A 27,900-nucleotide genomic window follows, 5' to 3' on the forward strand; every position below is an offset into this window, starting at 1 on the left:
CAGTAGGAACCCTCGCTCACCACACCCTGTGCAGACATTCACCCACCCTGCATGACTCACACCAAGCATGACTCCAATCTGCCCAAAAGATGGAAAACAAATGGCCTGGAGGACAGTGTACGGAGGAGGAGCTGTTCCAATCAATTATCCACGCCAGCTTGAATGATGGCACATAGGGCAAAAGGATTGGTTAAAACAAAAAATAAAGATTCCACCATATGGGGAAAAAAGATATAAGAGAATTTGATGCCTTCCAGGAAAGAAGGCTTATCCCTGGATTGCCATAATCATTCCATCACTGTTATGTTGTGGTGTCTGACATTGGTTTAAACACTCACAACATGATGAGCTTTACCTTGTTTTGTCTATAAGGACTTGTTGAAAACACAGAGTGAAAAACACTAAGGCAGCTTCATACATGAAAGTGCTGAATCATTATAAGTTTGACAAGCTGACATGATTCACCGTGTAGGTGAACCTTGACATTCGAGGTGATGTCAGGATACCACCAATTTTCCGCAGGTAGACCAGAAAACATCATACCTGGTGCATTACTCAGATGAAGGGAGAGATATGTGATATTGTTTCCCCCTCACAACCACACAAAAGCCACAGGCACACCACCGTGGCTTGTGTAAAGAAAGGCTGCTTATATTTATCATCAGCACTCTGTCATCACACACTGGCACCAGAGTCTTGTCTTCAGATTCCTGAGCACAAACCATTTTGGTTTGTTTTGCTTTTGCCAACGTGTTTAGGTGATTAGGAACAAACATCAAAATATATCAGTTACCCCCCCACACACACACACACAAAAACCTGGCTGAACTTTGCGCTGACATTTTGAGCATTAAGACATTTATAGATGGACAAACATAGCAGGCCTGTCTCTTTTTCCTGGGCATCAAGCTATATTTTAGGAAAGTAACTCGAGCCCCTTTTGGATGTTACATTTATTAGCCTGCATCCTTGGCCTAGCTACAGTGATGAAAGGTATTACAAGCATATCTTTATGGCTGGACAAATAATTTTTATCTTTTTTTCCCCACCTTTTTTAGTGTGTTTTAGTGCGTTCGTTCAAGTACGGAAACAAAAGAATTTATTACATGTATTTAATTTATTAAAAGTCACTTATTTATAAATATGATACAATTGGGTTATAAAGTGAAACTGAAAAATCACATATCACAAATTTCAGTATTTATTTGGAGAAGTTTTATTTTTCATGTAAATTTGTTTGTTTGTTTGTTTCTGGAAAGCTGCTATCCATGACTATTTTTTAAACAAGAAATAGTTGGATGTAGTGATGATGTAGTGGCTGCTCTCATTTATTTAAGTTTGAAAGAGATTAAATTCTATTGTGTTTGCTTGCCTTGTTCGTATCATAGATTACAGAGTATCAAATGTATAATTTTGGTATAAATGATCTGAATTTGATCTGTTGTGTCAAGCTTAATAGGAAAAGAAAATATATGAGACATTCACAATTAAAAAAGGTGAAACTTTTGCCTTCAAAAATATGAATTGATTAAGTGTGTAACTTATTCTAATAGATTCCTTAGATGTTCCCAAATGGAAAGCCCATTTTATTTTATTCCAAAAGAAATGAAAGCACATCAGTGGAAATTTTGATTGCAGACATTCTGCGGGCAACATATTACATCAGAGAGTATACACAGTGAGGAAGGGTTGAACCCATTCAGGAGCACTTACAAGTCCACATCAATCAAGAAAAACAACAATCACAAAGGGTACAAAGCAGTGTTATTGGTTAGTCTAACTTACTGAATTTAAATCTTAAAAAGGAAGAAAGTGCAAGCAGACAAGCCGTTGGCACCACAGCAAGCAAACCTCCAGCACAGAGCAACCGGTGCAAAGGGGATTCTCTCCGATGGAAATCCAAATAACCCATAATCCCTAACACAAAACATCCATTCACCTAGCAAACGTGCAGTGAATCAGAAGTATTCCAACCAAGTGATGCCACTGCAATTCATGCCCCCCACCATTCAAGTGTATTCACATGTCCTCCGCTACAAAGGAGACCCAAACAAGGGGATGAAAGTTAATCTGCTTTGTTTTTAAATGAGTAAATGGTAATCGCTGCCTTTTCCTCACTACATGCACTGAAGCGTGACCATATACCGCTGGAGGGAAGCAGAGTGTTGGCACGCCCAGGGTACAAAATTAATGCTCTGCATCCCACCACTGACCCATGTACATCAATGGATAAATCAATAGCCCCCACAAAGATGGCATGGGACCTTGTTTGTGAGTTTCAGGTCTTACACACCTGTCTCTCATAAAGGAGTTGGCACCTTCTCCCAATATGTCTCACATAGCCTCGAGATCCTAGTGTGCCACAGCTACAGCTTTTGCACTGTGGATGAGCACTGTCCTATATTTTATGCCAGCTATTTGAAATTCAAGGTAGATAAAATGTCTCCTGACTCACACACAGTAGAAAATATCCTCAACCCTCAGCCCTGTGAGATTCATCCCTATAGCATGCTAAAATCCCTATTCCCCAGGGTGTGTAATATCAGACAACTAAGAACTGGTGTTCAAGTCTAGGCACGATGACATTTCAGCTCACACCTATCTCCTCAAGGCTTCAGAAAGTCATAATTAAATTTGTACTGGCATATCATCTCAAAGCAATCTTGAAACTTGGAGCATGTATAAAACAGTCTGCAGGATTTTCGGATAAATCCCCTAATAGAGGTGAATCAGCCTTGCTGAGAAGAAATGATTCATGGTATGACTAGACCCTCCGAGCAGCCGTAACCAAGGCACCAGTGCTTAAACACTGTAACAACTTGTAAACTCAGGACTGTTGTTCCTCTATTGCTCTTATTAGGTGTTTCATTTTATTTTATTTTTTTAAAAAATATATATATATAAATAAATAAACTAATAAAATAATAAAATAAAATAAAATAAAATGGACAGATGACGATCCTTGTACGTTTTTATGAACTATTTAGCCAGCAACTACATTTCCCATGATCCTGCTCGAAAGGAGGCGCGTCTCTTTTCGCCCAATCACTGTTCTTGGAGGTTTTCTTGAGCCGAAAAGACGGAAGGGTAGAAAAATATATTGCTTTCACTGCTTGTTGCTTGTTGTGTGTAATTTATTGGGATTTTACTGACGAACAGGAATGCTCGATGTTTAGTCAATACAATTTGGCCACTATTGGTGTTATTTAGAGGTTGTCGACGACGTGTTTTTTTTTTTTTTATTTTCTGAATTCTAGGAGTTGATGTTTTCTGTAGTTGGTCAGCAAGCTAACGCTCCTCTCTAAGTCACAAATACATCTATCTTGAACATCACATAGGGCACTCAGGTATGTTTCAGCAATGGAGATCACTCCTAAGGCAGCCAAATTAAAATCTGTGTATTCCACACCATGTTACTCCGGGGAATCAAGTCCCTACGAAACAAAAGAGGAAAAGGTAAGTTGAAATTGTGTCATTTGTTTGCTAAGTTGAAAAGATTGACACAGCTGTTGATTTTGTGCTTTTGTTTGGCATCTTGAGAATAACTAGACACTACGTGTGTGCACCTTGTCTTATATTGGCTGACTTCTCCACAGAGTAATCAAAAGCTCAGTGTCTCACTGAGGGAGAGGCTGAAGAGATCAAGGCGCTCCTTCACCTCGCCCTTGTCTGTGGCCAAGCGCCTCTGTGTTGATGATGGGGAGGAGGAGGAGGTTGGCCAACATGTTCCAGCAGCTTGCAAGGAAACCGATAGTAACCCCTCAGAAGACATGCAGAGTGTCGACGTAAACAGAAACACAGTGAGTGAAAGGGCTGCTGGACCCAGTCCTGAAGCAACACAGCCTCCTCCTGCAGACATGTCAGAGCTGCGGGACCAGCTCAGACGGGAGGTTAGAGATAAGACGGAGACTCTTCGCAGGCTGAAGATGGTCAAAATGTACAGAAGCAAGGTATTATCTGCTCTTAAACAGTGTGAATGCCCATTAATTTGAATACACGTGATCATTTGTTGCCTGTCTCTCCCCAGAATGACTTGACCCAGCTCCAAATGTTAATTGACAAGTGGCGAAGTTGTGTTCAGGCTGCACTCTATGAGCTCCAGACAGATCTTCCCATCGACGGACGAAAGGCCAGCCTGTCCCAGCTCATTGATCTCTTTGGCCTGGAAGACACCCTACTGCACTTTGACCGAGCAGAAGAGGACTTCGCTACCTAAATATATGCTGCCTTAGTGTAGACATACACATATTTTCACACATATGTATATGGTACACAGAAATAATACTTTGCCACATTTCAGAGATGGTTATATATTGTTTTATTTGTTGCTGCTGTGCCATTGTTATTCCCAGCTTAAGTTGTACAATTCATGTTGAAAATCTCTGTTGCCATTTTTATTTTAACTGTAAAAAGAAATGTAAATAAACCCTGTTTCTCCTTGAAGAGAGCACTTTTTTTTAGTTGTGTGTCAGTAGCCTGAGTGAAGGAAAGGTCTTCATCCTCAAGCGCTCTACCTCTGTCCACTGGATATCCAGCTCCACTGCCAGTTCTTTGGCCAAATCCTCCAGGTTCTTTATATGGATGATTTCTTGGTAACGCTGCTCTGTTTCTTCCTCTTGGTTGTCCTGCACAGCTGAACACCAACCACAAACCACACAGTGTTTTATGACTCACATGGGGCTCAAAACAGACTACAGAACTGATCTACCTTGTGATTTAGCTGTATTTTAAGTTGTTTATCAAAATGTTTTTCATTATGTATGATGAAAATAAAATTTAAAAAAAAATTATAGGCAATATAATGCTGCAACTGATTTGGGGGGGGGGGGCAATTAGTTTTGGGAAATGATTGATTACCTATTGCGTCACATATATGTCCTCTCTCAGCCACAGTCACTTGCATATTGGCAAGCTGCTGGTCTAACATGGCATCCTTCTGAGCTTTAATTGCTGCCTGCCTATTTAGCAGCTCAATTGTTTTCTTATGATGCTGTACACTCTGTAGATGAGCCTGAAAATAGAAGCGCATAATACACATTTACAAGTTACTGAAGTGTATAAAACACACAATGATGTGGTTGATTGAGAGGATCTCGCATATTTAGTCTGCCGTTACCTCTTCCTGTAAAGCAATGGCTTTCTGCAAAGTGGAGACTTGCTTGGATATTTGACAGTGGTAATCTGTGTCGCTGAGATACTGGAAAGAAGGGGAAAAGCTGATTAGTATGAAATCATTTCTTAAGTCACGGAACAATGTAGCTACAATTATAAAATATCTGGACAGGGCTCTAGGTTGCTGTGAACCACCAGAAAGGCTTTAACTTGAAATAGATTCTACAAGCTGGAAAACTAGGAGAGATGTGACCATGGGAAAGTCCTACATTCGGTGTTTTGATGATGGTGGTGGAAAGTGCAAACTGGTCACTGGGACAGCCATGGTACATGATGTATATTGTTTTTATTGTCATTTTATCCATTAGGACTGTTGTCTTCCACCATTGGATGAATGGGATCACTCAAAATGTTTATTTATTTATTTATTTTATTTTTTTATTTTCCTCTGTTGTGTTTCAAGCAAGTGCAGGCTACAGATAGCAGAAGTACCTGAACATTTTGCTGTAGGAAACAAGCAGTCAGGCCTGTAAGTGTCCCCTGTGTGCACCTAACATACAAATTGACTTGTTTAGAATAGAGAGAATGACTCATCTGACCATATGAAATTTTCCCATTGCTCAATCGCCAGCTCCCTGTGTTTTTAGACCACTTTATAATGTGTAGTGAGGAGTTAATGCACTCCAGCTCAACCACACTATCCCTCTCTGTGATGTTATCTATTAACAGTTCTTGATGAAGCTGCCAGATAATGCCTTACTGAAATTTGCAGTCAAATGATGCAGAGTTTCTTGTGTTTTTCTTTGCAATTTGAATGTGCAACATCACTTACAACTTGAATCAGTACACAGATGTCACAGATAAGATGTGAAGAGGGAATAGGGACAGCATGTTGATCATACTATCATTTAAACCACATATAAAGACAATGTTTTCAGCCCGTTTCCATCAAAGACATAAATTTGAAAGACGCAAAGAAGCTGGGTGGAGATCAACAGTGAAAAGCAGGTGTGTCTGTGAAAATGAATCACCCATACTTAGGGTGGTAACACTTTGCTGATGGCACAGCATTTGGTGCAGCCACAGGCAAAATACCTGCCTTGTGATCATTTATTTAGGTGTGGCCAGAGGTGCAAAACTGCTTACTGCTGCAGCACTACAATGATTTTCTGCCCCTGGAGGCAGATGAAGGGTTTCATTTAAAAGAAAAAATGCAAGGTTAATGCTATTAACTAATTCAGTCTTTCAAGCCACCTTAGTGTGATTTAGATATGATACATCAACATTTACCCCAGTATCACAATTAATGGGAAAGTTATTTCAAATGAGTGAGAGCACAAATAAGCTTGGTACTGCTTGAATGAGCAGTATTCATCATGTGAATCGGGTGAGGCAGTCATGCAAATTTAATTTGCACTCACTTCCTGTAGCTTCCGTGAGACATGAAACATCTCAATGTCCCTCGCATTGGTGTTGAGGTCCTCTATCTGCATCTCCATCTTGTTGTGTTCACACTCCTCCTGGATGAGGCCCTTAAGGAATTCCTTGCAGTCCACCATGGCGGCTATCTTCTGCTCTCCAAACATCTGGTCACAGACATGTGATTACCATTTGTCCTGACAATCACTTGTTAAATAAGTCGTGAACACTTAATCTGTCAAAATGTAAACTAAGTATGATCTCCTGTCATGCTTAGAGCCAGCGTTAAGCTAGGTGCAGCCTTGCTTTACAATGTCTTTAGAAGTCTGGTTGTGTAGGCTGACCTTGATGGTGTGGTTGAGGCCCTCTACCACACTCCTGTGGTGAAGCACAGAGTCGGAGTAGTCAGCAGTTAGGTCTGTGGGAGTCAGCTCAACCTGGCCCTGCTTCATCAGCACTTGGACCATGATGTCCTTCCGGAAACAGTTCTTCTCCTTATGCACGCTGAAAGGAGGTAGAACAAGGAAAAGCACAGGGGGACAATTGCTCCATTAAGCAACAAAATAAGAATTGTGGCCAGTGTGCATTTCTATCAGGGTTTTCTAACCTTTACCTAAGCAGAATGAATAATAAAATGTTCATTAACCAATACTTATAGTTTATTTTGCATCAAAACAGCATTATAAGGGATAACATATTCATACCGATCAAGTTCATCAGTGAGATTTTTGATTTCCTGTTCATAAGTCTCATTTTCATCAATCCTCTTCTGCAGGAACGCCTGCATCTCAGCAAGAGTCAGAGCCATTGTTTTTACCTACAAGGATGAGTAAATCCAACAGTGGGAGGTAAACTTTTTAATTGCTGGACTGGACAGAACATTACAATAATTCTTCTATGTAATCAAATGATTACTGTCTCTCAGTCTTGGTGATGAAGTGCTATATTTTAAATAACCGGGAATAATAGTGTAATCTAACTTCCAAACCTCAGACTTACAAAAACCCCTGAAAATATGCATCAACATAGAGCCAATATCTATAAATTGTGTTGAATATATGGAATGCTCTTGTTGCTTTTAAACAGTCTAACTGAAAACATGCATGCAGGCTCATTTCCTATTTTTAATTTCACAGCGTTTTAGTCATCTTGGCATTTTAGTGGTCCATTCCTGAGACACTGGGATTTACAGTCTCTTCTCTTTAACTTTCCCATACATGGGGATGTGCTCTCATCACCTGCTGCTCACTCTCTACTTTTGCTCTGCGGACAAGACAAAACCTCTCCCAGATCAATGGGTCTAAGTCCTCTGGCATATTCTCTGGAGCGTCTAACTCCTCCATGGCCTTGAGCATTTGGCTGAGCCCATCAGCAGCCATCCAGCCGCAGAGAGACTGATCTTTAATGTTGATGCTGCTGTCCATCTGGGTCCTCATCTTTTGAACTCTGGGGCACAAACAACAATGACAACATGGCAGCTGTCACTCAAGAAATTTACATTTTTTTTTTCCTCTAAATTTTACATAAATGTACGGTAATAAAAAAAAAACATCTTGGTATTACCTCGGTCTACGCTTGAACAGCTTATAGAGATGCTCAACAATATGGACGGGCACATCAAGGAAGTCCTTCCTGAATTTTTTGTCAAGAAGCTTGAGAGACATGAACAATATTACAGCATGCCTGGACACAACCAGTCACTGCCCAAAAGGTCTGAGACATTTGTATTTTACCAGCATTCTTACTTTGTCCTCAGCTACAGTGTTATCATAGGTCACAAGAAATGATTCAACATCATCTTTGTGTTTCTGAAGCTCTTCCTCAATTTCAGCCTGCCAGAGAAATTAATTTTGATGAGGTGAGAGCAGCAAGAACTGGAAACAGTTAGAGGCAAACAAATTAAAATGCCAAACAAGATAGCGCCTGCATGCTAAACATGCCTGAGCAATGGACAAACAATGTGATATTACAATTTCGAAGAACCTACCTGTGCCATCGTCTTTGCCAATAAAATCTAGGTCTTAAATACCTTCAACATTACCGTGTAAGAACTGGGTCCTCTTACCTTGTATGCCAAAAATTTTTCAAGTTTTAGGCTGAGCTCAACCTCTCGGTTTCTAATCTCTTCTTCTATGAGAATTGAGTAAACAATATTGGTAATCTTGAGCTCTTCCTGTAAAATATATCACAAAACAAGATAAAAAAGAATTTGTAATGTGTCACAGTTATATCACATATTACAGTAAATGATCTAAAGTGGTACAACCAGTTTCATCTGACCAGATGTAAGTAGTATGATGCAGATGTAGAAGTGGTTTGATGTGGATTATCTTAACAATTTACAATTCCATAAAATACTTTATAGCATTATAGGACATACTGTATGTGTCCTATTTGCTTTGGACAGAGCTGACATCGTAAAATTAAATAAAGGTTTTATTAAGATTGGGTATGCCTGTGTGTGCCTGTGAGTTGTGGGCCTGTGTGTGTACTGTGCACGCGTGTGTGTTGGCTCACCTGGTATATCACCATTTCAGATTTTACTTTCCACTCAAGCAACTTTGTCAAGGTTTCATCGAACCCTTCAGTAGCATCTTTGATGGATGCCTGCAGTTTCCTCATTTCAATTTCTAGGCTCTGGAAGGATGTAGCGTTCACAGATAATTTATGCCTGTCACTGAACAGCAGAAAATCATATTTATCATAGTAAAATAGAATTATGAATATGTCTTATACCTTCCTGTATTTCTCCTGTTCCTCACTCAGCTCTTTGTTCTTCTTCTCATACTCTTTGTAGACCTTTTTCTCCTCCTCACTCCACTGAGTGTCAGGTTTGCTCAGAACAAACTCAGGCTGAGGTATTTCCTGTGGGGAAAATACAAAGAAACATTGAGCACTTCATGCTGATTTGTCTAATTTGAGTGGGTTTGCTTAGCAAAGAATTCAAGTAAAAAAAGAAAGAAAGAAATGGAAAAAAAAAAAATCCAATTTTCTTAAAGAGACAGCATTATAAAAATATTGAATCTTTCCTGTATATGTAGGTAATTAGTGTTTAATGAAGTATTTTATAAGGTGCTGTGTAGTTCAAGACAACGGCAGGGGTTAAGTAAGGTTTTGCTTTTGCTTGCTCTTTTGTTTCCTCATTCTTTCTCACACCCGTACATTCTCACTCCCTCACATTTTGTTCTGTCTTTCTTGTGTATAAAATAGAACAAAACGGAATAGCGAAGTCCATTTTTGTTTGGCATTTCAGTATATGCGTATATTGTGCCACAATTTTCCAAAATGCAAACTGTACAGGTTTATGGCATGAACACTATCAAAATGTAAACTTTTTTCAGCAGCAACACTTACAGTTACTACATTGGCAACAGCCCATCTACTTTTCCAGGCAGATTTACGCAAGTTGACGCATCGCACTCACAACTGGTCTTGATTGGAACCCCTTTCCAAACAACTTTTTTTAATCTATTCAATCAGCCTTCGACATTTAAAAACCCTCTGCAATATCTCTGCATCATTTGAGAGACAGGGAGATAGTGCTCTGTGCCAATCAGCTGTTATTAATCCAGGAATACACTATTGAATAAATGCCATTTGATTGAATTATAAATAATGGCTCAGATTACCATTGTCTTGAGAAATAGGTCTGACAACAAATTCCTCAAATATCAAAAAATTATGAGAGATTCAATTATAAATTGAATGTGGTGGCCCAACCATGTTCAGTATGTCCTCTTTCTTCACTTCAAGTGCTCCACCCATCATGTCATCCAGAGCCTTCTCTCTGTGCTCATCACCCTGGAATAATAAGACAAAACAACACAGTCAATGCAAGATGACTGGACTACTATTAAAAACAAGATATTAGTACATCACAACATTCATTTAATGGAGAAAGACTGTTGATTTTTACTATTGTTTACTGTACTAAGTGATCATGGATGCAAATTTTATCAGAAGAAAAAACAGATTTCCATTCAGCATTTGGGACTAGAGACAAACAGGAGTTGAAAAACAAAAACACATTTATTGTGGTTAGCATACCTTGGCAGCCAAACGTCTTTGTTCTTCCAACTTCTTCCTCTCCTCCTCCTCCTTTTTCTGCTCTGGGCTGAGGTACTTTTCTACTTTTATCTGGAGTGGGACAGAGGCATTTTTCTTTAGAGCAAGTGTGATAAATCTCATATCATGATAGCCGTTTGATAAGTCACATTTCAGTGTCCAAGTCCAAACCAAGTAGTTCAATATGCAGGCACTGTTTGTAACATTGCCAAATCACCCAGAGTCCCATTACACTCTTGCACATTTTTGTATTGCATGAGATACACACAAACATGCACACAAACATAAACACACATTTTGTTTCCACGTTAATTTATCATTCCTGAATACTTCATTCTTCAGAAGTGAGTTGAACTCCTCCAACCTCTAAAACCATCTGGCAGGCTCCTACATAAATGCTAACACTTTTTTTTTTTTTTTAAATGTTTTTGTAGGGTTTACCTCTGAATCCTTCACAATGAGCGCCCTCTCTGGCTGCTCACTGTCTGCCAGACTGGGCTCCCACAGCTCCTCGGTGACGCCCAGTTCCACCATGATCTCCCTGATGCGCTTGTTCTTGTCCTTCACACGGCTGACCTCCTGCTGTTTTTTCTTGTGCATGGCCTCAAACTCCCTGTTGAAAGCTGTCTTGACTTGATAAATCACATCCTGCAGTGGAAATGAGGGGGAGATTACATTAACTTGAGGGAACAGTAAAAGTTGTGTGGTAATATCAATTTAACCGAGTGCTAGAAAAGTCAGTTTTGTCAGTTCTCAAAACACTTATACCATCTTTCTTTATTGTTGAACTGTTTTAGCTATTTTAGATTTTTGTGCAATATTTTTATATTGCACATAAATCCATATTTTCTTCACTTTTATTTAAGGTGTGCTATGCAAAACTGCAGACAGTCCAAGGAAGCGAGGATCCTTTAGACTCACTTCAGAAAAAATTTGACATTAGTAACATGGCTATGGTCCTTACCTCAGTCAACCCTTAGCAATTTTGCACATGTACCTTTAGTTGATATTTTATTTAAAAAACAATCAAACAAAGAAACAAACAAACAAACAAAAAAACACTATCTTGGTGTTTTATTGAGCAGTTTTGTTCACAGATTCCCACCTGTAGCAGGATTATCTGGTTGATCTTCTGCTCTGTGGTCTGCAGGTTGAACTGATCATAAAGATAGGGGTTTGAACATCCTAACTGAGCACTGAGGCTGCCCGTTACAGCAGCGCTATCTGCCTCATCGCCCTCCTCCTCTTCCTCTTCCTCCTTTTCACTGGCTGTGTTGGACCTCTTCTCTGGAATCTCCTATTGCAGTTGGAGAAAAGTGACACATACTCTGAATGAGTGGGCTGAAATAAATGTAGGGGATAAACGCTTGTCTTTTTTTCCCCCCAAGAAAATTGCAGTGCAGAGTTCTATCAGTGCTAGGCCACAGAGCCGTATATCTAGAAGAGTTTCAACACTAACGGCCTGGAACTTTTTCAAGCATTTAAATGTGTTACAACATTGAAAGGTCAAGGTTTGTAGTCCTGTGATTCAAAATTGTTGGCAAGGATTAAATAACATTCCAGCAGTAAAGTTGTTTTGACTTGAATGGTTTGGCCACAAATGTCCCTCCAGGAAGTCAAAACCAAATCAGTGGAGACTTTCTTTTTCATAGTTGCGTTGTCACAACTTTTAGAATATATATGATTTTGGGCAGGCCATTGAGCTCCATACCATCACACTGATATGGTTACACACAAACTGCATGTCTGTTTCATATTTAAAAAAAAAAAAAGAAGAAAAAAAAGAAAAGAAAAACGCTAAACATATGAGCTAATTCGTTCTAACTCATTACATATGCTTTGCTGTGCTCACTGAGCAGAGACTTTGCAGGCCTGTAAAAGTCGATGGGTGTGGCCTAGTTTCACTTACAATGGAGGCAGCCTTTTCAATCTTCCTCATATTCTGTACTCTGAGAAGCTCCTCCAGCTCCTTTTCTGTTCGCTCTCTCATGGGGTAATTCTTCACCTTGTGGTCAGAGTAGAAGGCCTGTAGAAAACAGACAGAGTTGATTCAGTAGGGCTGAGTGCATTGCATACAGGTCATAATTATGATGCGTAACAAGGAGAGGAAATGTAACTTGTATTAGTCAAACAACTCTGTGCTTAGCAAAGTCATCTTACCCTGACAGCTTTGCCTTTGACCACCATAGAATCCCAGCACTCTCTCTTGAGAACATCGTAGAGGTAACTTTTTGCGAGATTATCCAGCTCTGTCTCATTTCTCACCTAAAATGTTAAAGCACTGGGACATCTATACCATCTCCTCACAGCAAAAATGAAAGATTCAGTATATTTGTCTGTGTATATGTGTGGGTGTGTTACCTTGGTAACCTCCTGCTCCCCCTTCATCTCTGACCTCCTCTGTTCCTCCACATTTAGATTGAATTGCTGTTGTTCCAGACGCTCAGCATCTGGGAGGTTCTCATTTTCACGCATCATTTCCTGGATCTGAGGGTCACACAGGGGCCATTAGTCAATCATATGAATGCTAACTGTGGCACACTTGTTGGCCAATTTTTTGGAACTATTTTTTTGGTGAGAAAACTAGAAACAGTGGGCTTAGTTTGACATGATTATGAAGGATCTCGGGTGTTAATTTTGTGAATTCTGACATAGCACTTACATGATAACTGCATAACTATATTTTTGCTTATTGGTTGTTGTTTTGTTTGTTTGTCATGATGCTGTATTTGTACCCAAGTCCTTTTTGAAAATGACATTATTTTTAGCCCCATTACGGCCACCTGCTTCAGCTTCAAGTAAGAAATAAATCCATTAAATTCACTTACAGTGTTACGTAATTCTTTGACTTTTTCCTCCAAGTTTTTCTTTGTGTCATAATATTGCTGTATCTCTGCTTTCACAACCTGTTGACATATATAGTGAAACATAAGGCAGTTTTATTTTATATTTCATTTTTTAAAGCAATAAAGCAGCTAGTCTAGACAGTGTATGCAATCTGGGAAACCTTTCAACACATATGGTGGGCCTAATAAACATTTGTAGAATTGCAGTAGTTTCTTGTGATAAATTTCACAGCACAGCATAAAAATTCTAAATTATATGCTATCAAACCTTTCACCACTCAACACGATGCAACTTGAATGACAAGAGGGTAAGAGCTCACAAATCACTTGCGTCAGATTAAAGCATGTAGTAGTGTTCAGGCTGGCTACAAAGTGCCTGACTCTGGCTGCTTCTCATATGTGTGATTGTGAATAAGAAAACCAACAACATAAAGACTGCCACACCTTCAGTATCAGCTTGCCGTTATCAAAAAAGGTTCCTTGTCACCTGTGACAAGGTAGCAGACTTTTCATTTTATTAACAAATGCTTATCTGCTCTATAGACCTTGGTTACCCATTCATTGCTTGATGTTCTCACACTACAATATGTCAAGCTGCTGCATGGTGAAAGGCAGAAAAGCAACACAGCTGCACAGGGTATTGCACACATGTGAAAAGGACTCTTTCATAATTATCTGTCAGCAACTCTGAAGTGACTAAATACAAATATCTGAACACTGTTAACTTTATCCATTAGTATTAGTCACTAACCGCCTCTTGCTTGCTTTCCAGCCAGGTGGGGTCTGGAGCTGTGTTGGTATGACTCCCATCCTGCTCTGTCACATCCACAGTCTCTGTTTCACCTCTGACCTACAGAGGAGAACATGAATTAGCACAAGCACTGGTATAAAATTAACACATAGCTATTTATAAATTCAAGAAAATGACCTGACACATTGCTAAAATGATCTTCACAGGAGTAAATAAAGACAGCTGTGTGAAATCAGCCATAAATCACATAAAATAAATTGGTGAAAAATGTGGCCTTCATGATACACATTTTACCTTATTGTACAAAACCAAATTAAATATTACAACTCTAAATAATATCACAATATCTTGGTAAAGAATAAAGAACACTGATTCATGTCTGATTAGCATTTTTGAAATGGTTTAACTCCAGGATAACAGCACAAACTCTAAGTTAAAAACATTTAAAATCAGCAGATAAAATTACCCCATATATACACCCTTTCATTGGGATTCCCAACAATACCAACATCACTTGTCGTCCACGTAGGCCATACATTTTGATATTTGTGTAATTACACTCATGACAATTGGCCACCAAGTGTTTCATATCAAAGATACCAATATGTGGTTGATGACAACACATTAGTAGCTCTAAACGTATTATGCAAACCTTGTGTGAGAATCAGAAAAATGTAACCTGTCATTAATTCACTGTGATAAAAATTGATGTTGAGTGACAATGTACAGTAGCTGGAGCAGAACTTTGATTACCTCCTCTTCCTGTGGTTCTTTTGAGCCCGAAGACGACAGACATGTTTGGCTCCAGTCAGGCAAGTCACTCAGGACGAGGTTCTCTGCATTCAACACGTTCACCAACAAACGGGCCACAATTTGTCTGTACTGAGTCGCTTCATTCCCTTTCTCGGCACCCATCACACTGATTCTTTACAGAGCCAAAAAAATACAAAGTGTATTATACAATTAAATAGTTCAAATGTAAAGATACTGAATATGTTGTTCCTGCTGATCCATATCAAATTAGTAAAGAAAGACTATCAAGTGGTAGAAGAAAATAAGGTGTTTTATAAACTGGAAATGGTCTTGATGCTTTTAAATGTGAATCAAATGACTCTTAGCTCTCTTGTCTCTCTACCCTGGGACATTTTAATTTCTATTTAGAGGACAGAGACATGATCGGAAGAGTTGGCCAAAAAGGGGCCTGTGGTGCCAGAAAATGTCTCTGGGAATTTTAATATAAGTATTTATGGGGGGACTCACCATTACTGAGAGCTTCTAATGAGTGCAAAAATAAAATAACCCAACACCAAGGACTAGACATATAATGAACCAACAGAGATGTAACAAAATATTCCTTTGATAGAGATACATGAAAGATTAACCCTCAGAAAAACTTAAACACCTATAAGGAGAGAGTAGAAAGCAGTTTTAAACTTCAAAACAAAAGCATGCTAGAGCAAGCAGAGGGGGAAGAAGTGGAATGTGTGTGGGGTGTGATTTCAGAGGGGAGAGGGTGCTGTGAAGTTCAATCGGGCTTTGTTTTTTTTTTTTTTTTTTTCTGAGTTTTGTTTTTTTTCTCAGAGTTTTTTTTTTTCTCTTTCTCTTATGGCCATGATTCCTCGGGACCCACAACTTCAATCACATTTATTCCCTTGTGTCCCTCACTGCCAAACAAAAGTGAGAGAAGTACTGAATATGTCAAACTAACTACATGTGACAACTCTGTTAAGAGTGATGGTGCCCTCTAGTGTTCAATACCATACACTATACAGGAGGCACTGACTGCTTTACTTGAGATCAGTGCACACAAGAGAGCCATCTCTGAGGCCTGTCGTGAGGAGCGCCTGGCTGTCTGCAGAGAAGGAGACACTCCGAACCCCTCCAAGATGGCAGGAATGACACTGTATCTCAATGCACCTCTCCTGCAGGGTGAATTAGGTAGCATTAAACATTATAGTTTGCAGTTTATACATGCTACAGTTTAGCTAGCCAACATTACACAAGTAACATGCAGTGCAGCAGCTGTTTTTGGTGTTTTAACTGATTTTACCATCCCTTTGAGGAAAGAAATCCCCACATAATTTGAGACACATTTTGAGATTTTGCCTATTGCTCTTACCAGTGAGGAAGTCTCTCGTACACGTAGTAGGCCATCTCGACCCACAGTGACCAGCCATGAGTGGTGAGGAGACAGAGCAAGAGAGGCGGGGCCCAGGGGATGGCCCTCTACCTCCTGCTGTAGTTTCAGCTGGACCCCCTCTTCACCTGAGAGACGGTCTGTGTTCTGAGAAAAAGAATCAGCAAGTGGGAGCAATGTCACAACAGTGTCAAGTGTTATAAGAGAAAAAGAACACATCCCTAAAGCCAAGCATTATTGTTCATATGAACCTTTGCCATATGGTGTAATAACAAAAATATATATTATATTTGATGGCAATGAGGGCAGAGATGTAAGCATCATGAGAAACTGCTGAGTTCACTATTCAAGAAAAATCATTTTAAAACTGAATTACCAACCAACAAATTGTGTATCAAATTGGATCACTGTTAAGCAACAGATTCAAACTCAAAGTAGCAGCAAACCTGAGGCAGCTGGAAACGCTGAAGAGCTTTCTTCTTGTGGCAGTAAGCAAAGACCTCATTGACACCCAGTACACAGGACTGGAGGGCATGAGGCACTTGGTGTATGGACTGCTGCAGGGTGTGATTAGACAGACAACCCCGCAGGTCCACACAACCTGGACGTGCAGATTATATAATTAATATCAAGCAAAAAATAAGAGATTTGAAACAGTCAAGTTTTAACAGTGCCTGTCTACAGAGGTGCCAGCAACACCGCAGTAGACTACCTGCAAGGTCCTTCACAGGCAGAGTGAGCAGTGTAAGCAGGCTGCCCTCGTGGTTTTGGTCCTTCTGTCCAGAACAAAGTGCAAGAACTTTCACATGCTTGCGGTCTCTGATGTACTGGGCAGAGAGCGACAAAATGGGCCCAGGAACAACTGTGAGGAAATATTCAAACACAATGTTATACACCTTTCTGTCTTTCAGAATTTAAGTAAAACTGATTTTCCATAGATTTGAGATAGAGGATGTCATAACTCTGCCCATGTAGCTCAAGCAACCATCATTTTGATGAGGCAGAGGGGAAGTGATAACATTTCTAAACCATTACCACAAACTGTGTACAACACAGAATATCTACCTGTGTATCCTATGATTGAAAATCTCTTTGACGGCTTTGCATCTACTACAAAGACATGAGCATCTGAGGCGCCGGTGAGAAGGTAGTTCCCATCTTGATCAAAACTGTAAACACAAACACAGACGCAGACACAAACATACACACGAATAAGAGAGCTTAAACCGCCCTTAACCTATCTAACACTGTCCCATTGGTGGGCTCATTATTGCTGTGCTGCCAAACTTTGTTCAAACCCAGAGGCATTTATTTTAAATGCTAGTGGAGATCCCAAGGTTTCCAAAGATACCAAATATGTTCTGCTGAATTAAAAGGAAATGTATCTGAAATGATGCACAAAACATCTAAATATTTTCTTAAACATGTAATGGTGCAGTCAAAGAACAATGGCATCTTGGCTTTGAATATTTCACTCAGTATATAAATGATGTAGCTTGAGTAAAGTGGTGCAACCAGCAGACAGAGAATATGCACATGACATTGTTGTACAAAGGGGGAAAAAGACGGATTTTTTCTAACGTTGAAGAAACTTAAGGGGAAATATGTGGGGAAATTAGAGTTTAAGTGGTTACAGAAGTGAAACTACTTATGTTTAAATGTACTAATGAGATACTCTGACATAAGTACAACATAAAAAAAGAGTAAATCTCAGTGGCATCACAGAGGTGGATGATACTTGCACCAGATGATCCACAGGCCTGGAGTACAGATGGGCCTTGTGAACCAGGCGAGGTTGCTGTTCCCTGATCAGGTCAATAAAAAGCACGTGGCCTGAGACAGTTCCCACAGCTGCATAGTGTGCTACAGGACAGCAGGCCAGACTTGTCACCTGAGCAGACATCAGTTTTGATGACAATTAATAATTTCTCTAATTTATTTTTATGCCATTTTAACTCATGCTTATGGATTGAATGTGGCATTGCTGATATGTTTTGAGTGTTTGCATGCTGTGAGTGTGACCTCGGCTTGAAGACGTAGAGAACCAATGCAAAACCCATCTGCGGACCACAGCTGCAGTTCTCCAGAATCTCTCACTGACTGCAACCAGCAATAAAAATACACAAACAGCATTGCTCAAAGAAGCGGAGTTAACCTAAATTACACACAACATCATGAGACACTGTGATTGTTGTTGACACTTGAGCTTAAGTCATTCTTTACCACACAAATGTTTTCCTTAGTGTGCAGCAAAGCTCCTGCCACAAAATTGCCACTGAGAATATCCAGGACCTTCACCATCTTCTCTGACTGGGCTGGTTTACAAATACAGATCTGACCCTGAAGAAAAAGAGGCAAAATAAAGTATCGCTGTTTTGTTTACATCTATGATAGCCTATACACATTATAGTTAATATGACTACTCACCATGTTTGAAAATGAAAGTAATGTTTCATAATCAGGGGAGTACATGACAGATGTGACAGGTACATCTACTTCCCATGTTTGTGTGATCTCAATCTGGCTCTCTTTGATGTGCAGGCAGTGCATCGCACCCTCCTGTAAAGTGTCAGAGTTTGTAATCTTTTGAATCTGAAGTAGGTGAGAAGTTCAGATGTATCATATTGCACATAAGATCTCTGAGGCACAGAACACCAAGTTTGTTGTTTGTTACATTTCTCAGACGTCAAACTTGGGCTCATACCTTTTTCGCAGCAATCAAACTGCTCCCATGAAGAGCTAAGCTTTGAAAGCTGCCTTTCTTGAGTTCAGGGATGGCACTGGCAGCTGAACCAGAGGAAAAACACAAGTCAAATCAGCTGTCAAGGGCCATCGTTTCTGCTGGATAAAATTACTCAGCAAGGCAATACTTATAAGAAACACTACAAATGCTCTTAATGGCCTTTGAACCAATCCACACATTGTAATAAATTCTAGCATCAAAGCGCTAGTAGATGGTATGTGTGTGTGTGTGTGTACCTGTGGGATTGAATAGAACTGAGACAGAGAGACTGTCTGGGTCAACAAGCAGCAGAAAGCCTTCTTTGCAGCCCACATACAGCTCTGATGTGGCTGTCCAGCAGATGGCAGTAGCGGTCAGTGTGGCCCTGGTGCTCTGCTGAGTCAGTGGGATCAAATGGGGAAGTGGGATAACACAGTTTATTTTGTGCTGTAACTTGAGCATCTGTGTGACAATAAAACAGCTTTGGATATTTACAATATTTTCAGATTCAGATTTCCCTATAAACAATACTGCTATATCACCAAAACAAACATATAGTGTGTTCTAGTGGTGTTTATTTTCATATTGTTAGTGTCAGAGTGAAATGAGGGATTGTACCACAACAATGTCTGCCTTGTCTCCTGTGAGCCCTGAGATGGCTGTTGCAGGCATCTGAGGACCAAAATAGGTCAGTCTGTCATTGATAATATGAGAGGGGGGCGCCTCTCTCTCAGTGACGGAGCCATCAGCTGCTGGAAGCTCTATCACACTGTAAAAACAAAAATACACAGCAATACAGATTATTGTCTTAATCATGAGCATCTGAAAGGAATAGTCTGACCGAGAATTATTCTATTAATCCATAATTTGTTTGTTTTCATTGCACTTGTTGTGAAATTAAGGAGTGAATGCAATTTTCCTCAGTGGTTGAATAAAGAACTTCAATATATATATATATATATATAAAAATGCCGAAGAAAATTCTCCAATATCATATGAGACTTGAACTGTGCACTTGTACAACACAGGCCCCACCTCACCTCGGTTTCATGACATGAAAACTGGCGCTCTTCTCAATATTCCACACGGTGAGGGATATTGTACCCAAAGCACAAATCTGCAGCCAGTTCATGGGGTTGAACACCAAAGAAACGACACCCTTCCCGGCTCGTGGTTGTGAGCAAATTGGCTCAGCATTTTCCCAATTCCTGCATCACACAGTCATGGTTACAGCAACACAGCCACTCAGCCTAAGTAAACACAACAGATATTATGTTTAAGGTGGAATTTTGCTTTCCATGGCTTACCACACTGTAATGCTGTGGTCTGGAAGAGTAGAGCAACACCCCAAATAAGGACCACCATCACTTAATGCCAGAGACGTATAATCCAGTTGCGCAGATCCTAGAAATATCCCAGGAGTGACAATTTTGTATTAAACTCTCCTGTTGCACAAGCAAATAATATGGCAATACATGCAAATATCACAATACAACTATAGCCTATATGCTTATAGAAATACTATAGGATATCACAGGAGATTAAAAAAGCAAATCTTCTGCATATAATCTCTGTTGAGTAGCCTACCACAAACACAATGTAATTCTTAATGGAAATACAGATGCCAGTTCAATGGTAATTTAGTCTGGATGTGATGAAAATACTGACGTACCTTTTAGCTCATTCTCCAACACAAGTTTAGGATAGCTGTATACAAATATAGATGGGTTTAGCTTCCGCTCAGAGAAGGCTAATATCCTACTCTTTCCATTCGCAGTGAAGGTACCAATGCCTCTGCCAGGACACTGAAACACACTTTGCTTTTTCGTATCCAGGTCAAGGAAAACAATGCAGTTCCCAGATGTGTAACATACTGTTGTCTTGTCGACAAATTCAACACGGTGGTCTGTCAAACCCTGTGCCCACCTGAGAAGAGGAAACAACAGTTGGACTGCTATGAGGACATTTAAATCAACTTTTTCTAAGCTAAGTCTCACAAAGTGGAACATTTTAATTGTAGCTAAGACATACCTGACTTCTAAATTACCAACGGCATCCATTTTAACATTATAATGACAGTCTACATAATAAAAATTCAGCTTTTTCTTACAGACAAACGGACACAAGTGTGTTTGTGTAACCCCTGGCAACCGCAAAACCTTAAAAGACCACCCTTTAACGCCATTGGCTAAAACTTAAGTCCGCCACGCCCACACAGGAAGTAGCTTGCTATTATTTCTCGGTTCGGTGCGGTGCCGGTGTTTGTATCTCCTGTTCGACGAGCAAGTTTTATCTGCAGTTTTTTCCTCAACGCCTAAGATATAAACATGGCTACTGAGAAGTGTTTTGCTAAAGGTGAGCTATACTTCATTTATTCTACTGCTGAAGGCATGTTTTCCTGCAGCCGTTTGAACCTAACCAGCAAGCTAACGTAACCTTAACTTTAGCATTTGCCCTGCCGGATTTCGGTTCTCCATGAAGTCACGAGTATATTTGGGCGTGGGTCACTTTCCGCTCCAGGAAATTAATTTATCTGCGAAACTATGAAATTTTAGTGAAAGTGTGCATCCCTGTCCTTTCAGACTGAGGAGAAGAAGCCTTTTCGTTAGGCAATGCCTATCACAGTGCATGCATTCACTTCACTCTGAATTTAATAGACATCATGATGAGTAGTGATGGGTCGTTCGCGAACGAGTCGATTCTTTTGAACGGCTCTTTAAAATGAGCCAGTTCCCAGTTTCTTTGTTTTTTTGCTTTAATTCACTCTGTAGAAGAAGTCATAAAACATGGGACTGCAGTATTATTTCAGAGCTGCCTTTTTTGTTGTTGTTGTTGTTGTTTTTTACACTTTATTTTATTGTTTACAGAAAGTAAGCTACACTATATTACCAAAAGTATTCGCTCACCTGCCTTTACTCATACTATGAACTGAAGTGCCATCCCATTCCTAACCCATAGAGTTCAATATGATGTCGGTCCACCTTTTGCAGCTATTACAGCTTCAACTCTTCTGGGAAGACTGTCCACAAGGTTGAGGAGAGTGTTTATAGGAATTTTTGACCATTCTTCCAAAAGCGCATTGGTGAGGTCACACACTGATGTTGGTCGAGAAGGCCTGGCTCTCAGTCTCCGCTCTAATTCATCCCAAAGGTGTTCTATCAGGTTCAGGTCAGGACTCTGTGCAGGCCAGTCAAGTTCATCCACACCAGACTCTGTCATCCATGTCTTTATGGACCTTGCTTTGTGCACTGGTGCACAGTCATGTTGGAAGAGGAAGGAGCCCGCTCCAAACTGTTCCCACAAGGTTGGGAGCATGGAATTGTCCAAAATGTTTTGGTATCCTGAAGCATTCAAAGTTCCTTTCACTGGAACTAAGGGGCCAAGCCCAGCTCCTGAAAAACAACCCCACACCATAATTCCTCCTCCACCAAATTTCACAGTCGGCACAATGCAGTCTGAAATGTACCGTTCTCCTGGCAACCTCCAAACCCAGACTCGTCCATCAGATTGCCAGATGGAAAAGCGTGATTCATCACTCCAGAGAACGCGTCTCCACTGCTCTAGAGGCCAGTGGCGGCGTGCTTTACACCATTGCATCCGACGCTTTGCATTGCACTTGGTGATGTGTGGCTTGGCTGCAGCTGCTCGGCCATGGAAACCCATTCCATGAAGCTCTCTGCGTACTGTACTTGGGCTAATCTGAAGGTCACATGAAGTTTGTAGCTCTGTAGCAATTGACTGTGCAGAAAGTCGGCGACCTCTTTGCACTATGCGCTTCAGCATCCGCTGACCCCTCTCCGTCACTTTACGTGGCCTACCACTTCGTGGCTGAGTTGCTGTTGTTCCCAAACGCTTCCATTTTGTTATAATAGAGCTGACAGTTGACTGTGGAATATTTAGGAGCGAGGAAATTTCACGACTGGATTTGTTGCACAGGTGGCATCCTATGACAGTTCCACGCTGGAATTCACTGAGCTCCTGAGAGCGGCCCATTCTTTCACAAATGTCTTGTTTCACAGTCTGCATGCCTGAGTGCTTGATTTTATACACCTGTGGCCAGGCCAAGTGATTAGGACACCTGATTCTGATCATTTGAATGGGTGAGCGAATACTTTTGGTAATATAGTGTAAGTCAAGGAGCTGATCTCCTGTTTTGGTCAAAGCAGCTCAGGTGTACAACATTAGTATTATTATTGTGAGTTTTCAATCCAAAATGTTCTTAAAATTTGCACTGATATTGTTCTATTCTAATATTTGAAGTTGAAATCTTGTTTAGTTTTATAAAAGTATTGGATAGTGTTACATATCTTTATAATCTCCCCGTTTTCTCATTTGATACACGTTATCGTGAATTTCTAAAGAAAGACTAAAATTTGCACTACATATTGCAAGGTTTGTTCTTGTTCTATTTTGCACTAAAAGTAAAAGCTGTTTTACATGGCAATTCATTGTACCCTGCTTAGCTTATTTAGGTATTACATGGTTAACATTAACTCAAGGTTTATTTACACACACACGCGCACACACACACACACACACACACACACACACACACACACACACACACATTCAATACAAAGGGTAAATCCAAAATAGTGATCTTATTGTCAAAGCAGAGGGATGTGGCGCCGTGCCACCCTGTGGAATGTTTACAAATGTCCACACAGACCATTGCCAAATGAAATTATCATGATTTCAGGATAATTCAAACTCAGATATCCCACCAATAGAATATGGGATGTCTAAGTGTGAATGATTCTGATCGAAATATTAACCCACACCTTCTTAGCATCCAGTACAGTCTGATACCACTCTGTTAGTCTCATATCGAATGTTTAGGTCTTAATGGGTTAAAAATAAATAAATATAAAAATGAGCCAGTCTTTTGAACGGCTCTTTGAAAGGAACGAATCCTCAAGATCCGGCTTCCTTAAAAGAGCCATAAATCCCATCTCTAATGATGAGGGGAGTGCCAGCAAATTATCTGCAAAGTCATTGTGACTATGCAAGCTACTGCAAGACAAGTTCTGCAGCTTACCTTCTAAATGTAACCTTTTTTTCCACTTTGACTCAATCACAAGGTTCATACACAGTTCATCAGGTTCATCAGTTTGTTCATAATCCTGTCATCTAACGCCTCTAAAACACGACTAACGTTTTTTGCTTCATATTTCATGGCTTTTCCTGATTTAATGGAGTCAGGTAGGTAAACATAAAACGAACATGATGATATGGTTTCAGTGCCACATTTTGCAGGCATCTATGGGGACTATTTGACCCAGGCTGTTCAACATTTTACACACATTTTGCTTTAGTTGTTGTGGATGACACTGAGGAACTAACATGCTATTTGTAATATAGTATCGTCAAAAACCTTAGGGCCCTAACAGAACATAATCACACCTGTTGGAGTGCGACAAACACTGATAGTTGATGTGACATTTTGGAGTTGTTTTATTGAAATAAGACATAAGAAGCATTATTGTCATTGTGCTACTGAGGACAGCTGAGTTGGTGCATGCCTAAGTAAAGTTAGAAGTTAAGAAAATATATACCAAATTTTAATGTGTGTGTGTGTGTGTGTGTGTGTGTATATATATATATATATATATATATATATATATATATATATATATATATATGAACTTGCGATTTCTGAGGCTGGTGACTCGGATGAACTTGTCCTCAGAAGCAGAGGTGACTCTTGGTCTTCCTTTCCTGGGTCGGTCCTCATGTGTGCCAGTTTCGTTGTAGCGCTTGATGGTTTTTGCGACTCCACTTGGGGACACATTTAAAGTTTTTGCAATTTTCCGGACTGACTGACCTTCATTTCTTAAAGTAATGATGACCACTCGTTTTTCTTTAGTTAGCTGATTGGTTCTTGCCATAATATGAATTTTAACAGTTGTCCAATAGGGCTGTCGGCTGTGTAGTAACCTGACTTCTGCACAACACAACTGATAGCCCCAACCCCATTGATAAAGCAAGAAATTCCACTAATTAACCCTGATAAGGCACACCTGTGAAGTGAAAACCATTTCAGGTGACTACCTCTTGAAGCTCACCGAGAGAATGCCAAGAGTGTGCAAAGCAGTAATCAGAGCAAAGGGTGGCTATTTTGAAGAAACTAGAATATAAAACATGTTTTCAGTTATTTCACCTTTTTTTGTTAAGTACATAACTCCACGTGTTCATTCATAGTTTTGATTCCTTCAGTTAGAATCAACAATGTAAATAGTCATGAAAATAAAGAAAACATATTGAATGAGAAGGTGTGTCCAAACTTTTGGCCTGTACTGTATATACAGACAAACGGGCACAAGTGTATATATATATATATATACACACACACACACACACACATTATATAATAAATAAAACAAGATAAAATAAAAATAAAAATAAAACACTATTATGGCTGTAAATGGCTGTTTAGGTAGGCAACACACTAAGTACCAGACACATAAAAGTCTGTTTTCTAATGTCTAAACAACATAGGCATTACATAATGTGAGGACATATTTTGTTTCAGGAAGCGCCGCCCCTGGTCCAGTGCCAAAAGGTCATATCAGACTCTACAGCATGAGATTCTGTCCCTTTGCCCAAAGGACCAGACTCGTGCTCAACGCCAAAGGAATCAAGTAATGAAAAGCTGGAATTATCTTGATCTTGAGCCATAGCTTTTTACCAGTTACGAACAGTACTGAAACATAACATAAATGCTCCATTTGACACTTTGGACTACATTTGTCACAGCAGTCTTACTGTACCTTCAAACTTGATGACACATATTTTTCCCCTCAGATATGACACCATCAACATCAACCTGAAGGACAAACCTGATTGGTACTTTGAGAAAAATCCTCTCGGCCTTGTCCCAGCACTGGAGACAACAGCTGGCCAGCTCATATATGAGTCCCCGATCACATGCGAGTATCTGGATGAAGTTTACTCTGAGAAGAAGCTGCTTCCTTCAGATCCCTTCGAGAAGGCTCAACAAAAGATGATGCTGGAGCAGTTCTCCAAAGTATGTCATCCAAAGAGAAGAGCGAAAAAACCCATTTTCAAGGCTTGTTGCTGCCTCTATACACATCAATCACTTTTTGCATCTTTTTTTTAACAGATAACACCATACTTCTACAAGATCCCAACGGGTAAAAGGAATGGCGAGGATGTATCAGGACTGGTAGCTGAACTGAAACAGAAATTTTCCAACTTAAACGAGGCAAGTTTCTTTGCAGTGCTACATTTTCATTACTCATTCCAAAGCCATACAAATCTGGGGGATCAAAGACTCTGAATTTCTCCATGTAATAATATGAGTACAAGTATAATGGACTGGCACCCTGTCCAGTGTGTGCTATGATGTTTAATAAACAAGTAAATATGTGACCATCTTATATGCTGACTGTTCACCCAGCTGTTGTAGTGTGACATAGAACATTTTATATATGGTGGCTAAATCCAGTGTTTCTTTTTCAGGACCTGGTTAATAAGAAAACCAAATACTTTGCTGGTGATTCTATCACAATGATTGATTACATGATGTGGCCATGGTTTGAGAGACTGGAGATATTTGAACTGCAGCAGTAAGTGTTCTTGGTTGGTCCTGCGGTTAACATGTGACAAGACAAAACACTACTTATTATCCTTACTTAATGACATTTAAAATGTGTGCAGATGACTTGTGTGGCCAGTGTCATCTAATAATTTACTGCCTGATGTTCAAGATTTTTATTCCTGAAGGGCCTAACCAGTCTCCCTTTGTCTTTTCAGCTGCCTGGATGAAACGCCAGAGCTTAAGAAGTGGACAGAGCGCATGCTGGAGGACCCTACCGTCAAAGCAACCATGCACAGCATGGACACTTACAAGGCCTTCTACAAAACTTACATCGAAGGGAAACCCAATTATGACTATGGCCTGTAGATAAGCCAGCTGAACCTTTGACCCGTCCAGTTTTATTTTGTATTCATGTCCTCTACCAAGCTCATTGTGGAATCAAAGGTCTAATTTTAAGCTCATGTATGAAAAACACATTTCTATACAAAAAAAAAAAAAATAGTATTACTCTTTTGGTGATGGGCTTAATAGAAAGTATTTGTTTATGGGACTTTGTTGAATCAGTATTTTAACACTGGGGGGAAATCATTCGGTTACAGTGCCTGAAAAGAGGTAATCATGTGATTCAAGGTTAATAGTTAATGCCCCATGATTTTTATAGGTGCATGAAAAGAACATGCTGTTCCTTTGTGTAATAAAACTGGTACATGTTAAGTCTCCATAGTCTGAATCTGAAATTTATGATGCATGTAGTACCATACACAATGACTATAGTATCCTTTACCCTGACAGAAAGTGATAACATTGTGTTTTGTGCAGTAGTACTTAGAGTGCCACCAGACATTATGTAAGTGTAACACAATGGCAATGACATTTTACTTCTTAAGCAGTACATATCAAGTCATCGACAGTTTACTTAGTCTTTATAGCTGCCATCAACATTAGCAACAGTATACAATTTTTAAAAAAGCAACATTGCTACGTTGTACATTAAATAATTCCTGTTATGTAAGACACAGTATAAGAGGTAATCTGTAACATACACTATATTACCAAAAGTATTCGCTCACCTGCCTTTACTCATACTATGAACTGAAGTGCCATCCCATTCCTAACCCATAGAGTTCAATATGATGTCGGTCCACCTTTTGCAGCTATTACAGCTTCAACTCTTCTGGGAAGACTGTCCACAAGGTTGAGGAGAGTGTTTATAGGAATTTTTGACCATTCTTCCAAAAGCGCATTGGTGAGGTCACACACTGATGTTGGTTGAGAAGGCCTGGCTCT

The 27,900-nt window shown here is 39.8% G+C and overlaps 3 protein-coding genes across 3 annotated transcripts; 2 read left to right on the forward strand and 1 right to left on the reverse strand.

The window, feature by feature from the left end:
- Nucleotides 1–3,067: 3,067 nt before the first annotated feature.
- On the forward strand, nucleotides 3,068–4,443 carry sfr1 (SWI5-dependent homologous recombination repair protein 1). Its single transcript, XM_030069889.1, has 3 exons — nucleotides 3,068–3,456; nucleotides 3,597–3,950; nucleotides 4,028–4,443. The coding sequence occupies exons 1-3, from the start codon at nucleotides 3,361–3,363 to the stop codon at nucleotides 4,214–4,216; spliced, it is 639 nt and encodes a 212-aa protein (XP_029925749.1). The 5' UTR covers nucleotides 3,068–3,360; the 3' UTR covers nucleotides 4,217–4,443.
- On the reverse strand, nucleotides 4,433–21,112 carry cfap43 (cilia and flagella associated protein 43). The gene is made up of 38 exons (XM_030071092.1): nucleotides 21,084–21,112; nucleotides 20,725–20,978; nucleotides 20,360–20,456; nucleotides 20,093–20,260; nucleotides 19,671–19,821; nucleotides 19,310–19,448; nucleotides 19,035–19,117; nucleotides 18,758–18,889; nucleotides 18,554–18,670; nucleotides 18,353–18,430; nucleotides 18,073–18,221; nucleotides 17,396–17,499; nucleotides 17,043–17,192; nucleotides 16,777–16,931; nucleotides 16,313–16,477; nucleotides 15,985–16,115; nucleotides 14,947–15,118; nucleotides 14,194–14,292; nucleotides 13,425–13,502; nucleotides 12,958–13,083; nucleotides 12,757–12,861; nucleotides 12,506–12,622; nucleotides 11,702–11,893; nucleotides 11,038–11,244; nucleotides 10,579–10,668; nucleotides 10,252–10,332; nucleotides 9,268–9,396; nucleotides 9,049–9,168; nucleotides 8,597–8,704; nucleotides 8,277–8,363; nucleotides 8,095–8,183; nucleotides 7,770–7,977; nucleotides 7,236–7,348; nucleotides 6,876–7,035; nucleotides 6,534–6,698; nucleotides 5,117–5,197; nucleotides 4,858–5,011; nucleotides 4,433–4,633 (listed from the first exon to the last, which is right to left on the reverse strand). The coding sequence occupies exons 1-38, from the start codon at nucleotides 21,110–21,112 to the stop codon at nucleotides 4,458–4,460; spliced, it is 4,959 nt and encodes a 1,652-aa protein (XP_029926952.1). The 3' UTR covers nucleotides 4,433–4,457.
- Nucleotides 21,113–21,258: 146 nt separating this feature from the next.
- LOC115372703 (glutathione S-transferase omega-1) lies at nucleotides 21,259–27,332 on the forward strand. Its single transcript, XM_030070797.1, has 6 exons — nucleotides 21,259–21,407; nucleotides 25,585–25,693; nucleotides 25,857–26,079; nucleotides 26,176–26,277; nucleotides 26,535–26,641; nucleotides 26,829–27,332. The coding sequence occupies exons 1-6, from the start codon at nucleotides 21,380–21,382 to the stop codon at nucleotides 26,977–26,979; spliced, it is 720 nt and encodes a 239-aa protein (XP_029926657.1). The 5' UTR covers nucleotides 21,259–21,379; the 3' UTR covers nucleotides 26,980–27,332.
- The last annotated feature ends 568 nt before the right edge of the window (nucleotides 27,333–27,900 follow it).

The sequence above is a fragment of the Myripristis murdjan genome, chromosome 15, assembly GCF_902150065.1.
Source record: "Myripristis murdjan chromosome 15, fMyrMur1.1, whole genome shotgun sequence".
Classification (NCBI taxonomy): Eukaryota; Metazoa; Chordata; class Actinopteri; order Holocentriformes; family Holocentridae; genus Myripristis; species Myripristis murdjan.